At 37.5% G+C, this 16,024-nt stretch overlaps 1 protein-coding gene across 4 annotated transcripts in view; it reads right to left on the bottom strand.

The window, feature by feature from the left end:
- Positions 1–1,647: 1,647 nt before the first annotated feature.
- Positions 1,648–16,024, bottom strand: part of ME2 (malic enzyme 2) — a 55,348-nt gene continuing 40,971 nt past the window's right edge. For 2 of the 4 annotated variants that reach the window (XR_002809961.2, XR_011441531.1), the window contains 4 exons: positions 7,646–7,716; positions 6,633–6,731; positions 2,724–2,972; positions 1,648–2,527 (listed from right to left, as the gene is read on the bottom strand). Coding sequence is in view for 2 of the 4 variants with exons in the window: in XM_023647818.2 (XP_023503586.1) it covers positions 2,360–2,527; positions 6,633–6,731; positions 7,646–7,716 (338 nt within the window). In the remaining 2 variants the exon portion in view is untranslated. The remainder of the gene's footprint in view (positions 2,528–2,723; positions 2,973–6,632; positions 6,732–7,645; positions 7,717–16,024) is intronic. The other 2 variants (XM_023647818.2, XM_023647819.2) reach the window with 1 other exon arrangement.

The following is a 16,024-nucleotide window of genomic DNA, read 5'->3' as shown; positions in this document are numbered from 1 at the left end:
TCCCGTGTGAGAACACAATTTCACTTATCTTTTTCATGGAAAGTACATACTGTATGAGCACCAAGCTTAAACTGCACATCACACTCCGCTCTCCGGAGCAAAGCACTCAGTGTGTTCTGTGTGCTGCGGCGTGGGCATCGCCTGGGAGCTTGTCAGAAATGCAGAATCTTGGCCCACCCCCTCTGCCACACCCCCGGCATCGGCAGGAGGAATCAGTTAGCTCTCCAGGTGATGCGGCCATCTGCTTTAAGGCCCGACTGGGGGGACAGGGGACGTGTGTATGCATGAGTCACCTGGGGACCTGCTGAAACTACACCTGCCAGGGCTCTTGCCCCTGGTGGTCCAGGGGGCCAGCAGAGGCATCTGCATTTTAAAGAAGCTTCATGGTGATTTTAAGGCAACTTCCTGGTTAAGGATCCATCCTTTAAAAAGATTGTAACCAAAATCTTTTCACACTTTTCCCATTATAGTCAATAAACCTTACTTCACTAGTTAATCCAATTTTTGTTCACACTACAGGTGGTGGTGCCAGATTAGAAAAACATGTACTCTCACTTTTCCCTACTAAATAATTTGATGGACTAATCTACAGAATTTCTTCCTTATTCAAAAGAATGAAAATGACTCTCCATTGCTGTTTTTCAAAATAATTAATTTCTTGCTGGGTTAAGTTTCCATAGAGGGTCCAAATGTTTTAGTTTCTTTTCCAATTTGATGCCATTATGCCACCCCTGCCCCCATGCTGATAGTTCCTGCCTGTATTCTTAGCTGAGCTATTAAACATTTTTTTCTTTAATTTACATCCAATAACTGTTACTTGTTAAAATACTGGTGGGTAAATAACACATATTGAGAATAGGCAGCTTTTAAAATATATATATAGATAAAAGATCTCTGTCTTATTTAAATAAGCAGGCTATATGCCATTTGGTCTTGTTTTTTCCTTAAAATATTTAAAGTTTCCATAAAAACTGTACTGGACATATTTAATAAACAAAAATCTTAGTAAAATTAAGAGGAAATACCTCTTAATTTTAAGAGAAAGAGAAATACCAAATAATGTACATGGTGATACACAGCTGTGAATAATTTCTTGTAGTTAATTTCTACAATGAGCATTTGAAAACTTTGTTCCTTCAAAGCAACTATGTTAGGCACATTTACAGCAATACTTCTTCTCAAAATGCTTTTTGATTTTCCTTTAGAACTCTCCAATATGTAAGCCACATAAGAAAACTGGTCTCACTAGCCAATTATTATCCATTTTACTGAGATTAAAGATGGCATTTCCTAGTCTGAACACCTACCTTATTCATCCCCACTTAGCTCTAAATTAATTTTGCTGGTTTCAAAAAATTAAATCCATCCTCAAAGGAGAAAGAGTTGTCACTACTGATATTCAAAGGGATGTATCATAGGAACATTCCAAAATTATCTCAAGTAATGAACAGCAGCACAACTGGAATAGGGGGAGAGCATCTCCAGCTAAGCAGGACTTGTTTAGATGTGAAACACATGACTACTTTGTTAAAAGTCACAGGATGTCGGTCATAATTTATGCAATAGGTATCCTGTACCCTGCTCCTTAGTATTATCTAGAAATAAAGAAAATGAAAATATTTCTAGCTGGGCAATGAAACAGCGTAATTGAAGCAATTAAAGATGTCACCTTTATTAAATAAAAAAGTTACACTATGATTTTTATACACTGTCGAAAACAATGACTATTTTATTTGTCTAAAGGTAGCAGTAGTTCCCATTTCTCTCTCACATTATAGTTAATCCTCAATTTTGTTCCAGAAAATAAATAGGGTAGACCTTTCATATTTCTCTACATCTCTCTACGGGAAAGGAATTTCAGAGCATGAAGGTAAAATGAAGCAGAAATAAAAGAACACTTTTAGATACTGACAATTTGTCCTTAGAATTTGGTTAAATTTGGCCTCTCAAAATTCTGTACCCATATCCACAGGGGTAAATTTTGATTTTAGTAGCCCTAGAAGAGCTGAGAGAGAGAAGTCCCTATTATGTAAATAGCAAATACTTTGGCAAGCGTGAACCAGAGCACAAGAGAAGATATTCACAGATACATTTTTAACATCTCTTCGATGTGGGATGAGTTACAAATCAGAAGGAAAGCATTCTAGTGATTTGACTGCAGGGTGCTGGTGGGCATGAACAACGTAGTCAACACATATACCCCCTAAAGAAGTGTAGATTCGTGGGAAAAATTAAGTCAGGCAAAGTGGCGGGGGAGAACAAAACACAGAAAAAAACGTGAATTTGAGAACATTATCTCTTTTTGTCTAAAAAACGCAGTCCTCTGAAGCATGGGAAGTGTTCATCAGTGGGCGTGCTTCTATTCCGTTATCTGGGGAGGGCTCGATGCAGACTCTGGCCATTCATACACATCCGGCAGCAGGGAATCGTATTCACTTCGCCAGATTCTTTCTCTAATATATTTGGCCTTGTCCTCAGGTTCTGGGTATCGGAAAGCCATTTTATTAGCATATAGGTATTCTGTAACCTGAAAAATAAATAAGATTACTGTGTAGGCTCTGAGTATTAACCTATTTGAGAAGGAAAGTACTATTAAAACATAGAAATAAATGTAGAAAAATGGCATTTTTTTCCAAGTAAAAAATAACATTACTTTGACTCATTTCAAAGCATTCAGAAACTATTAAAAGTTTAAAAGATGAAATAAAAATCTGTGATCTCACCATAAGTTCGAGGTGTTTTAAAGTCTCCTGTCTCCCGCAGAATTATTAGCAGTTGCTCAACACTTCACTGCAACAAACAATTTCAAGCTCTCCTCTGTGTCAGGCGAGCAGACCTACGTGGGTAACCTGCCCAGCCCATGTGCCTCCTCCACAGCCCGGCGGAAACGCTGTGTAGGAGACTGACTTCCCGGTCATAACTGACTGGACTGCGGTGAAATCCTAACCCAAAGGGAGCCAGATGTTTTTGCTCTAGAATTTGGATTGAGAGACATGGAGATGATTACAAATCAGGTGTTGGATACGAACTATAATGTCGAGTGAAGTGAGGGCTAGAACCTGTACATGGCAGCTCACCACCCCCACTGAGTGCCAGGCATGTTCTCCGTGCTTTACGTGGACATCTCATTTAATCCTCGCAAGTACTACCATTATTCTCATTTTATACACGAGGACACCAAAGTATGAGGAGTTTAAGTAACTTGCCCAATGTAGTTAAGTGAGAGCTTAACTGTTTCGAGTTTTTCACTGTCCAAACAGCTTCAAACTGTTTGTTTCAAATCCAAAGCATTCTGATTCTAGATCCCAGACCCTAAACAGTTAATCTAGATCACTTCCCTCCTAAACTGGCTTGAGGGGATTTCTGATCTTTGTAACCAAGACACAAACCTTGACTGAAGGTGAGATCAACACTCTGAGCCTCAGTTTTGATGTAAAATGAGGTTGGGTGAGAAGCTTCCTCACAGCGTAGCACAGTAACTGTCATACAGTAAGTTCTCTAGTTATGGTTTTATTTTAACTTAAAAAAAAATGTAGGGGCCAGCCCCATGGCCCAGTGGTTCAAGTTCTGCATGCTCCCCTTTGGCGGCCTGGGTTCACAGGTTCAGATCCTGGATACAGACCTATTCCACTCATCAGCCTTGCTGTGGAGGCATCCCACATACAGAAAAACAGAGGAAGACTGGCACAGATGTTAGCTCATTTTCCTCAAGCAAAGAAAAAAAAAAGGAAGATTGCCAACAGATGTTAGCTTAGGGCAAATCTTCCTCATCAAAAAAACAAAAATAAAAAAAAAAAATAAAAAAAATGTAGTGACACATGGTAAAAAAAAAAAAAAAAAAGAATCCAAACAATTGTCTTTCTCCTCCTCCTTTAATTCCTATTCCAAATGGTAACCACTACTAAAGTTTATTTTAGCTTTCTAGAAGAAAACTTTACAAAAAAATGTTGGTTATTAAAAATAATCCTTGGCCCCGGGAGCTCAATCTCACTGTTTTGTGATGGGAAAATGTTTCAATTATTTCCTAATCTATTGTAGGAAACATATTTGTGCCCACAAAAAAGGTTGGGGGCAAGAAGATCAGAATGAGTTCTCCTTGGTCATGTAGGCATGCAGGAGGTGACTGGCGCCTATAAGGAGAGGCTCAGTGGCTGTGGGTTGGGTTGGGGGACAGACACAAAATACTGCCTACTCTCCTGACCCCTTGTTCCTAAAAATGAAAGCCCTAAGCCAGGAGGGAAGGAGCAAACTCTCTACCCCCCGGGAAGGGGGAAGAGACAGGATCCTTGGGCTCTGCTCCTATACCAACCCCAAGCACACATCTTCTATTCCTCATGTACTAACTTTCATTTGGACACACCAGTAATCTCTTGACTGATATCTTCCAAAATCTATCCCACCTGCAATATAATTCTACAAATTCTAAAACTGGACTCTATTCATCCTAATTCTAGACTCTAAAATCCTCAGCTGTTCTGCAATACTAAGGTATTCAGACGCCTTAGTCTGGCATTTGTGCATCTGTACTAGCCAGCCTTCAGAAAACTTTCAAGCCTTGTCTTCTACCATTTTCCTACCTATACTCAGACTCCAGCTCAACTGGATTGGCTGCTATTTCCTTAACATATCATCCTTTACCAATTCCCAATCTTTGCTTAGTTTATGGGTATTAAAATAATGCAATAATAATATTAATAGTCAAAGGGTTAAAATCTTATGATCATCAGTATCTAAGTCGAAAATGTGGTTGATAAATTCCACATCTAATGCTGATGTTTAAGAAAATCTTAGTAAACTAGGAATAGAAGTCTATTTCTTTAAAAAGATAAATACTTATTTCAATCAAAAGCTAGCATTACATTTAATATTAAAATATAAGGATGCCCTTATCAACCCAATTGCTTAAAATTGCTCTTAAATACCAACTAATTTAGTAAGATAGCGGAAAAAAAGCTTACATATATTAAAAAGAGAAAAAGAAATTATTCACAGATGATTCAACAATGCCAAAAGCATTAACTGAGAACTATTAAAAGAATTAAGATGGTTCAAAGAAATTAGTTATCAAGTAAATTCATAAAAATTAATACCTTCCTTATATATTAGAAATGACCAGCAAGGAAATACATATGGAAAGAAAAGTCTTTATTATAAAGAATAACAAAATTTTTTAAATATCTAGGAAAATAAAAAATAATTTATAAATGTGACAGTTTCATACATAGTTGCAGTTTTCTGTGAATTAAAAACTGATAGAAAAATTCAACCAAAAGAATAAACAGTTTAGAATATAAAATACTGAAAAACCAGAGTGATGGGAAATATATAGTATCAAATAATACACATTATACATACTATAATAATTAAAACAGTGCCTAGTAATAGCCAAATATGGTCAGGAACAGAATCCCAGTAAGAGAATCAAGAATTTTATGTTAAAAGGAAGGTTCTCAATCAATTAGCGCTGGGGCAAGTGGTTAACTACTCAGAAAAAAAATGGTTCTGTCCCACATCATACGCTAAAATAACTATCAGAGGGATTAAACAGTTTTATATTGGGGCTGGCCCTATGGCGTAGTAGCATGCTTTGCTTCAGCAGCCCAGGTTCGCAGATTCGGATCCTGGGCGTGGACATACACCACTCATCAAGCCATGCTGTGGTGGTGACCCACATACAAAATAGAGGAAGACTGGCACAGGTGTTAGCTCAGGGCTAATCTTCTCAAGCAAAAGAAAAAAAAAAGAGGAAGACTGGCAACACGTGCTAGCTCAGAACAAAACTTCCTCACCAAAAAAAAAAAAAGCTTTATGTTATTAGAAAATGCAGGTAGATATTTATATGATATTGGAGTGGGAGAAGGCACTAACATTCATAAGAGATGAGGAAACAACAGATCTTTCCATTAAAAATACTTTGAAAAATCCATGTCAAACAATTCTGAAAGTTAAAATAAATAACAAATGGGAAAATGCCCGTGCCAGAGCAAACAGAAGGATCACTACCCTTAATAAAGAGCCCTTATAAATCAGTATCAGAAAGTAGAAATACAAACGTCATACTATAGAAACAAGCAAAGGTCGTGAAGGAGCAGTTCATGGGAGAAATGCAATTGTTCACGGAACACAAAAATTTTTCAATCTAATAATAAAGTAAATGCTTTAAATAAAAATGAGATACTTTCACCTAATAAATATGCAAGATTAAAAAAATAATAATTCTAAGTACTGGCAAAAGTGTGGGAAAACAGATAGACTCACACCTAACAGGTGCAATGTAAATCAGTACTTTTTCCCTGAAATATTTAACAATAATTTGGCAGTTATTATTCATTTACATGGGAGAAGGCTCATAATATATTAAGTGGAAAAAGTGCAGTGAGAAACCAACTATAAAAATAGGCACAGTTGACTGTTCATGTGTGTGTATATCTATGTACCTGGGAAGAAAAAAGACTAGAAGCACCAAATCCAAAATAATAATATGGGTTACATTCTGGTAGTAAGAATATAGGTGACCTAAAATTTCTGCTTTGCACCTTCTAAATGTTTCAGATTTTTCTCTAATAAGCTTGTGTTACTGCATAAGAAAACACCATTAAAATTTATGTGAAGAGGTATAAATTATTACTTACTTTAATAGCAATGTTAATAGAAACTTCCTGAATATTAGCAAGTGGTGGGTAGAGTCTCCCTTGAGCAAGCTCCTTATCTGTCAATTGACTTGTCAGTGCCTGAGGAGGAAAAACAACATTTTCCTTTCGTTTAAATAACACAGAATAAAGAGGACCTAATAAAATGGTAAGAAGGGTTGGGGGAGATACAGGTATCATAATCCTCCCTTTTCCTAGCAGGAATACACTTAAACCACTGCAGAACAGTTTTAATAACTGTTCATTACTAACAATAAAGAAACAACCAGATTTAAAGACTTATTGACATATTCTACTTAATACGAAGAAGGTTTGCTGTAATTACAATAGCCACACGAAAAGAGACGTTAACATTTGTATTAATGTGAGTTCTTCAAAACTCATCGCAAAGTCTGGAAACTCCAATAGGCCAGCACTCCAAATAAACCAGTAATTGTCTATTAAAAAAACGTAAGGAGTTGGGGCCAGCCCAGTGGTGTAGCAGTTAAGTTGGTGTGTTCTGCTTTGGCGGCCCGGGGTTTGCTGGTTCGGATCCGAGGCATGGATCTAGCACCACTTATCAAGCCATGCTGTGGCAAGCGTCCCACACACAAAATAGAGGAAGATGGGGACAGATGTTAGCTCAGGGCCAATCTTCCTCAGCAAAAAGAGGAGGAATGGTGCCAGATGTTAGCTCAGGGCTAATCTTCCTCAAAAAAAAAAAAAAAAAAGAGTTATAGTTTATCTATTGTCACAATGCTACCTTCAGATATCTATAATACAAGTATAGTATATGTGTTAGAAATATGAAAGGATTCCTAGCTTACACTCAAACATTTGAAAAAAAGTAATTCTATGCAAAAGTAGATGGGCAGATCAAAAAAGCAATAGATGAGTAACTTCCTTTCCATTCATAAGGCAGACTTAACCCATTCTCTCTCTGCTTTTAATTAAGATCCATTCATCTCTATAATTCATCCTTTATAAAATAACCAAACAGTATTTAAAACATTTACCTTTGCAGCTTCCAGGAAAACATGGTCACTAATATGCCGGGTGTTACAGAGAATAACTGCTAAAGCCACGCCTAGAACACATTTTAAATAGTTTATTTAGTCAGGTTACTTTTCAAATTATGAAAGGAGCCAAATAAATTCCTCCATTTAAAGCAAATTAATGGTAACTCACTCCCACCCCTAACAGTACCCCGTCCCCCCCCAAAACAAAGCAGCCAAGAGAAAACAGAAATCTGAGAGTTAAAAATCAAATGATCTTTAACTGTTACAATTATCTACTACAACAAATAACTTGAGAAGTACCAAATGGGTTTTCTCAATTTAGTTCTACATTTATTAAAATTCAAATGCATCCAATTCATTAACACTTGTTACACAAAACATCCATCCCCAGCCCGCCTCCAACCCTCCATTGCTTGCTGTGCAGAGGCAAGTGCTTTCAATTCTTTCAGCTGATGATTTTAGTATTTCTCTCTCTCGCTCAAACAGCTTGCTTATATTCTTCTCATTGACTTTTGACTCACTGACTCCTTCCTGTGGAAAATAAGCATTTAGCTTTCTTTCATGTTTCCAGCCTTCTCCCTTCTTCCCAATACAGTTAGAGCATAATTTGAGTTGAGTCCATACTCAATGTTTATGTTATTATGACTTCATAAATGCTACTCGCAGCCGAGCCATGTAGTAACAGTGTATCATGATTACTTTCCCTCTTCTGCTGTAACTTTTTATCTTCCTGAAGTTACTGTCCTGCTGTAGGTTCCTCTGAGTTTTCAGCACTTAAAATTATTTCACGCTGAGACTCTCACTCAATGGTCTAAATCTTCTACTATTTCAGCCACCTCACAGATTCTCTAATTTCATTCTCTAGAATAAATCTCTGCTGAAACTCCGATCTGCTCCAGCGGCTCTCCAGCCCACATACAGAGTTGTCATCCTGGAAAATCCCTTTATCTTTATGGGGATTCTCTTTGCTTCTTTCCAAGTTGGGTCCATTTCCTAAATCCTGCTTCTTCCTAGTTTTTGGTTACTCCCTCTTTTTGGCAGGATATATTCTCCCGTAGTTTTCTGAAAAATAGTGCATGGGAGATACATTTTTTGAAATCCTGCATCCCCCCGCCCCCCTTTTTTTTTTTCTACTTTCCACTCATTTTGATAGCTTGGGTTTCGAATTCTAGTTTGGAAATAATTTTCCTTCAGAACTGTGAGGCATTATTCCAATACCTTCTAGCTTCCAGTGTTGCTGGCGAGTCCAATGCCAATTTGATCCCAGATCCTTTTTCAGTGATTATCTTTCTGTTGTGTCTCTGGGAGTGTGTAGGATTTTTTTTTGTACCTAACATTCTGCAATTTTGACAATCATGTGCCTTAAGGTGGGTTACTTTCACCCACCATGTTTGGCACTTGGTGGGTGGGCCCTTCCTATCTGGCAACTTGGGTCTTTCAGTTTTGAGAAATGTTCATGAAGTCTTTAATAATTTCCTTCCCTCCATTTTTCTGTTCTTTCTCCCTGAAATTTGTTTTCTGGTATTGTGCCTCCTGGACTAGTCCTCTCATTTTCTTCTTTTCTTTGTTTTCCATCTCCTGTTCTTTGCTCAATTTCTAAGTGACTTCAACTTTTTTTTTTTAAGATTGGCACCTGAGCTAACATTTCTTGCCAATCTTTTTTTTCATCTTCTTCTCCCCAAAACCCCCCAGTACACAGTCGTATATTCTAGTTGTAGGACCTTCTAGTTCAGCTATGCGGGATGCCGCCTCAGCATGGCCTGATGAGCAGTGCCATGTCCGCGCCAGGATCCAAACCAGGGAAACCCTGGGCCACTGAAGCGGAGCGTGTGAACTTAACCACTCAGCCATGGGGCCCGCCCCTCAACTTGTTTTTATAATCCTTCTGCTATCAAACTTTTCATTTTCAAGAGCTCATTTTTGTTTTCTAATTTAAAAAAAAATAAAATTCTGTCTTGTTTCTGGAATATAATATTTTGTCTCTATGAGGACACGGATAGTTTATTTTTTAACTTTTCTTCTCCCCACATAATCCTTATATTTTCCTAAGCTGCTTTTTTCTTTTTATTGGTATGCTTTTTTGTTTTTTGGGTGAGGAAGTTGGCCCTGAGCTCACATCTGTTGCCAATCTTCCTCTTTTTTTTCTTTTTCTTCCCAAAGCCCAAGTACATAGTTGTATATCCTAGCTGCACATCTCTCTAGTTCTTCTATGTGGGATGCCGCCACAGCATAGATTGATGAGCGTTGTGTAGGTTTGCGCCCAGGATCCAAACCAGCAAACCCCAGGCTGACGAAGCAGAGCACGTGAACTTACCCACTCAACCACAGGACCGGCCCCTTTTCCTAAACTGCTTTTTTCTATTTGTCTACTTTAGTCTCTTTTATGAAAGAAATTGTTCACATTAGAGATTTTCCTTAGATAACTAGCAGTCTTTTAGTGTTTCTCATATATAAGGGTTAGGAACTAAAAAAATGATTGTTAGCTATGAGCACCAGGATGGAGCCTGCCCACTCTGAGCATCGCTGGAGTCACCTGGCTTTTAATCTCCCTATTTTCTGGCACCTCTGTCCTCAACTATGTCTGGTGACTCCCAGTCTAGCAATTCTCTGTTTTAAATTACTCAAAAAGTATTGCGACAGGGGCCGGCCCCATGGCGCAGTGGTTAAGTTCGCACGTTCTGCTTCTTGGCAGCCTGGGGTTCGCCGGTTTGGATCCCGGGTATGGACATGGCACCACTTGGCAAAAGCCACGCTGTGGTAGGCGTCCCACATGTAGAGTGGAGGAAGATGGGCATGGATGTTAGCTCAGGGCCAGTCTTCCTCAGCAAGAAGAAGAGGATTGGCAGTAGTTAGCTCAGGGCTAATCTTCCTCAAAAAAAAAAAAAAAAAAAGTATTGCAACAATCTTTGACCAGAATGGGGAAATACGGTCACCCAATTAACCAGGGACGGGAAGAAGATCAGGTGGTTAATAGCCTCTTATTTTGATCTAGCTTTCAGATAATATATATATCTTTTAAAGTAGAGCATTTGTTCCATCTATATTTAATGTGGTTACTTAAATGGGGCAACATCTATTGTATTCTTATATTTGACTTGTCTATTCCATGTTCCTTTTCCTCTTCTTGCCTTTTGAATTTTGTTTTTAATCATTTCATTTCCTACCCTAACATTCTCTTACCGAAGTTTGGAAGTTTTTCTTTTAGTGATTATCCTAAAATTTGTAAGATGCACCCTTGTCAAAATTCCATGTTAGTTTTAATGTACCCTCCTACCAGACAATGCAAGTCCCTTGTAACAGTTTATTTAACTGATAGGCTATTACTATTGTGTATTTTAGTTTTGTCTCTGTATTTTTCAAAATCCCACGTTTTATTGTTTTGCTCTCTATATACAACATTCATTTTGTTTAACTCACAGATTCACAACTTTCTTGGCTCTTCATTCCTTCCACATCTCTGAGCTTCTAGCTAGGGTTATTTTTCTTCTACCTAAGGAACACTCTTTAGAATTTCTTCTCCTTTCTCACAGGTCTGCAGGTGGTGAATCCTCTGTTTTTCTAATAATGCCTTCATTTTGCCTTAATCCTTGAAAGATATTTTCACTGTGTAATGAACTCCAGCTTAGTATTTTGTCTGAGCAACTGAAATAGCTCATTCCACCGCCTTCTGGCATCTTGTCCTGTGGAGGAGTCAGTTGTCATTCTACCAGTTGCTTCTTGAAGGAAATCTTTTTGCTCTGGCCGCATAGTCTTCTCCTTGTTATTTTCTGAAGCCTCACAATGATATTCCTAAGTGTGGGTTTCTTTTTATTTATCCTGCATGGGTTTTACTGAGCTTCCTGAATACTGTGTATTGATGACATTCATCAGTTCTAAGAAATTCTCAGCCACGAGGCCTGCAAATACTGCCTCTGCTGCATTCTCACTCTCTTCTGTTGGGACTTCAATTAAAAGCCTATCGATTAAAGGAATATATCTTATCTGTTTTCCTATATTTTCCTTTTTTGGTCTCTGGATCCTTTCTTCTGGTCTATCCTCAAGTTTATTAATTCTCTTTGGTCTAATCTGCTATAAACCTCATTCACTGAGTTCTTAATTTATTGTATTTTTCAATTCTAGATTTTAGTATTACTTAGCTGAATTTTTAAAGCTTGACTTTTATCTCCGTAAACATAAAAACATATTTGCTTCATAGCACTTGTCTGATATCTAGAGTTCCAGAGTTTTCTAGTTGTTTCTGCTACTTTTGGCTTGTGTTGTCTTGCTGCTTTATATGTCTCATTATCTTTTTTTTTTAAGCTTAAAAATTTTTTTTATTAAGATTATGATAGTTAACAACTTTGTGAAATTACAGTTGTACATCATTATTAGTCATGTTGTAGGTACACCACTTCACCCCTAGTGCCCTCCCCCCACCCCCCCCCCCCTTCCCCTGGTAAGCACCGATCAGTTCTCTTTGTCTATATATTAACTACCATCTATGAGTGGAGTCATACAGAGTTCATCTTTCTCTGTCTGGTTTATTTCACTCAACATAATACCCTCAAGGTCTATCCATGTTGTTGTGAATGGGACGACTTTGTCCCTTTTTATGGCTGAGTAGTTTTCCATTGTATATAAATACCATATCTTCTTTATCCAATCATCAGTTGCTGGGCACTTAGGTTGGTTCCATGACTTCACTATTGTGAGTGATGCTGCGATGAACATAGGGGTGCATGGGACTTTTGGAATTGCTGATTTCAGGTTCTTAGGATAGATACCCAGTAGTGGGAATGGCTGGGTCATAAGGTATTTCTATTTTTAACTTTTTGAGAAATCTCCATACTGTTTTCCATAGTGGCTGCACCAGTTTGCATTCCCACTAACAGTGTGTGAGGGTTCCTTTTTCTCCACAGCCTCTCCAACATTTGTCACTCTTGGTTTTGGATATTTTTGCCATTCTAACAGGTATAAGGTGGTATCTTAGTGTAGTTTTGATTTGCATTTCCCTGATGATTAGTGATGATGAGCATCTTTTCATGTGTCCATTCACGTATCTCTTCTTTGGAGAAATGTCTGTTCATGTCCCCTGCCCATTTTTTGATTGGCTTGTTTGATTTTTTGTTGTTGAGCTGTGTGAGTTCTTTACATATTATGGAGATTAACCCTTTGTCGGATAAATAACTTGTAAATATTTTTTCCCAATTAGTGAGCTGTTTTTTTGTTTCAATCCTGTTTTCCCTTGCCTTGAAGAAGCTCTTTAGTCTGATGAAGTCCCATTTGTTTATTCTTTCTATTGTTTCCCTCAAATGTCTCATTATCTTTTATTTTTTAACTGGGGTTGTATTTGAAAACTTATTTGTAAAAGTAACTTGAAGGCTAGCATAGTGTTATCTAATTCCAGAGAAGATTTCTGTTTGCTTCTGCCAGGGACTTGTGGGCACTGGCAGGCCAAAGCAAAGGCTTGAGGTTTTCTAGATCACTGATGGCATATACAAACTCCACCCATATTCCAAGGGCCAGCTCTTGAGAGTTTCAGCCCCAAATGGGAGGTGGTTCACTAGGATCCCATCCTCGGCAGGTGCCAGACTCCAGCTCTTGTCTTCCCTCCACGAAAAGTACAGCTTTGGCTCTCAGCCACCTTCCTGATCAGAGAATGCTTGCAGTGCAAAACTCCTTCAAATGCTGGTTCACCTCTGGGCTTACTCCTCTCCCTAATCTTGATCCAGAATTCTCCAATATTTTATTAGTCAGCATCTTATTAGCATTTTGACCCAAAAGGTTTTATTGTTGTGGTTATATCATCCAGTCATTATAATTGCTGGACTAGGTAATTCAAACAGTACCAGAACCTTAAGTTTTTAATTGCTTTATTAACAGACTTTAGGCCAATCCTCCTTGTTTTAAGCCCATTTTAACCTCCATTACCACGTCATTTTTACCTCTAAATTTATATTGCTAATTACTGTTATTAACAAAGTTAGGACTTTGAAGTGTAGTATAAAAGTAATCAATTGCCAAATTCCTTCTTAGTCAAATATGATATAAAAATGGCTGTTAAAATCAGCAGAAAAGAATGCTCTTCCATGCTCTTATGCCTTTATGCCAGAGAAATATTGTTGGATGGAGTAGATTGATTTTGAGCATTATCAAGTTCTAGAAAGAGATCATCAGTGACAGGAGAGTTTCTACTATAGATGCTGGGTCAAGAGCCAATCGGGGCAGAACTCTAGACAACCACAACTACACGGGGGAAAATGAGGGAAGTTCACATACAAAAGCACTAGGATATTCACAGGCTAAACATCTTTACTTTGATAACAGTTATAACATGCCTGCTTGATGCTAGCCTACGTATGGTAAAAATCTACCTGTCATGAAATCTTAGTTAAGACCCTGCTGTCAGCTATTCCAGGAGGGGCCCTCAAGGAGAAAGACACAAGTACAAAGGAAATTCATACCAAATTCCTATTTTACATAGTCTTTCATTAAAATGAATAAACAACTAAGGATAACCAGAAATTTATGGAAAATAAACAGCACAAAGGAAGAAATACTTAAAAGAATCTTAATTAACTCTCTGGTGAGATCAGAAAGGATACTGCAATCTTAAAAAAAATAAAAGTGGCTATTAAAAAAGAGTGATTCTAGGATTTAAAAAGGTATGGGAATACAAAAATAACACTTCAACTTTCTGAATTGATGATATATGATATTAAGCAATCACTGTTAATTTCCTTTGGTGTGATACCAGTATTATGGTTATGTTTAATTTTTTTTAAATTTACTCTTTTAGAGATACATACTGAAGTAGTTATTAATGAAATTATAGGATGTCTCTGATATGCTTCAAATAGCTCAGGGAAGGTGGAGTCAGTAGGAACATAGATTACATAAGACTGGCTACATGATGGTAACTGCTAAAATGTGTGAGACTGGAACGTGGGACTTCATTCTTCCCTCTACTTTTGTCTATGTTTGAAATTTTCCATAATAAAAAGAAAAAAGACTGTTGAAACAAAACATATACCATAAGTCCTAAAAACCAGAACAGATACAGATGAACAAATGAACACTACAGAAATCCCCCATTTTATGGAATAAAAAAGGCAGAGGTGAAAATATGAAATAAAATTTACAAGTCAAGGACAATACAGGGATTTGACCATGGTCTAAAATAAGTTCCATAAGGGAAAAACAGAAAGAAACAAAAACCAAAAAAGTCCTTTGTAAAAGACAATACAGTGAATTGGCCTGCCTACAGAAATGCATAATAAATGGAAATAAGCCCAAACCTGGATGCTTCCCACTAACCTTTCAGAAATCTAAAGATTAAGAAAAAAATTTTAAACCTTTTTAGGGAGAAAAAGCTAGTATGTATAAAGGAATGAGAATCTCACTAACAGATTTCTCATCAGCAACACTGGCCACGAAAAGTGAATGGAGAAACGTTTGCAAAGGTCTGAAGACAATGACTTTGAATCTACAAATCTCTACTCAACTAAACTATCAAGCAAGAGGACAAAATAAAGACATTTTCAGATATGTAAAAACTCAGGAAGTTTTTGTCCATGCTTTATAAAAAAAACTTACTCAAAGATGTATTCCAGAAAAATGAGACCAAGACAGAGAAGAACAGTGCACATGCACACGAGAGAAGAGTAAGAACACGGGACACAAGAAGCAGTTTGTTGTGGAGTAGGATCAAGGAGAAACGAAGAAAGCTGGCAAGAAATTAAAGGAGGATTCATTATACTTGACACTTCAAAGACTCTGAGCGTAAAAATTTTGTGATGTAGAATGGCATGTTCCATTATATTTATCAAATCACCCTCTTGTTTAGACATGAATGACATAATCACGTAATTTCAGAATCCATCCGTAGACGAGCATGGAAAACAACAGAACAGGACGCGAATGTCAAAGAAAACTGCTCCACAATTATTAACTAACCAAAATTGAGGTGGTAACTACTAGGAAAACTAAAAGCAGTAACACAAATTGGGAGGGAGAGAGGAAGCAAGGTGTTAGGAGGTATGTGTGTACTATTGCTTCTCTTTCACAGGGGGAAGTTCACACATACAGTCTGGAGTTGGAAGAATCAAGGTAAGGGGAGATCAGTGTATCAGTCATGATGGCAACTGCCAGAAAAGCTCAAAGCAAACCAGTGACAGTGGTTCTAGTTGAGAAGCGTGATAAGGAGGTACCAAGAGGAGATCAAGAGGGTTAAATATTTAAACCATTCTGTTCCTTCTGCATTTTTATGAACCATGTACCACATTATTTCTATAATAAAAACAAGTTTAATGGTATGAATAAATACATTTTCAGTGGAAACAGAGCACTGAATTCCTCGAGTTTCCTTGTACATTCATACCAAAATCCTGTTGTTCG

Source organism: Equus caballus, chromosome 8, assembly GCF_041296265.1.
Source record: "Equus caballus isolate H_3958 breed thoroughbred chromosome 8, TB-T2T, whole genome shotgun sequence".
Taxonomy (NCBI): Eukaryota; Metazoa; Chordata; class Mammalia; order Perissodactyla; family Equidae; genus Equus; species Equus caballus.
The sequence above is the reverse complement of the archived record's forward strand: the minus strand, read 5'-3'. Positions and strand labels throughout refer to the sequence as shown.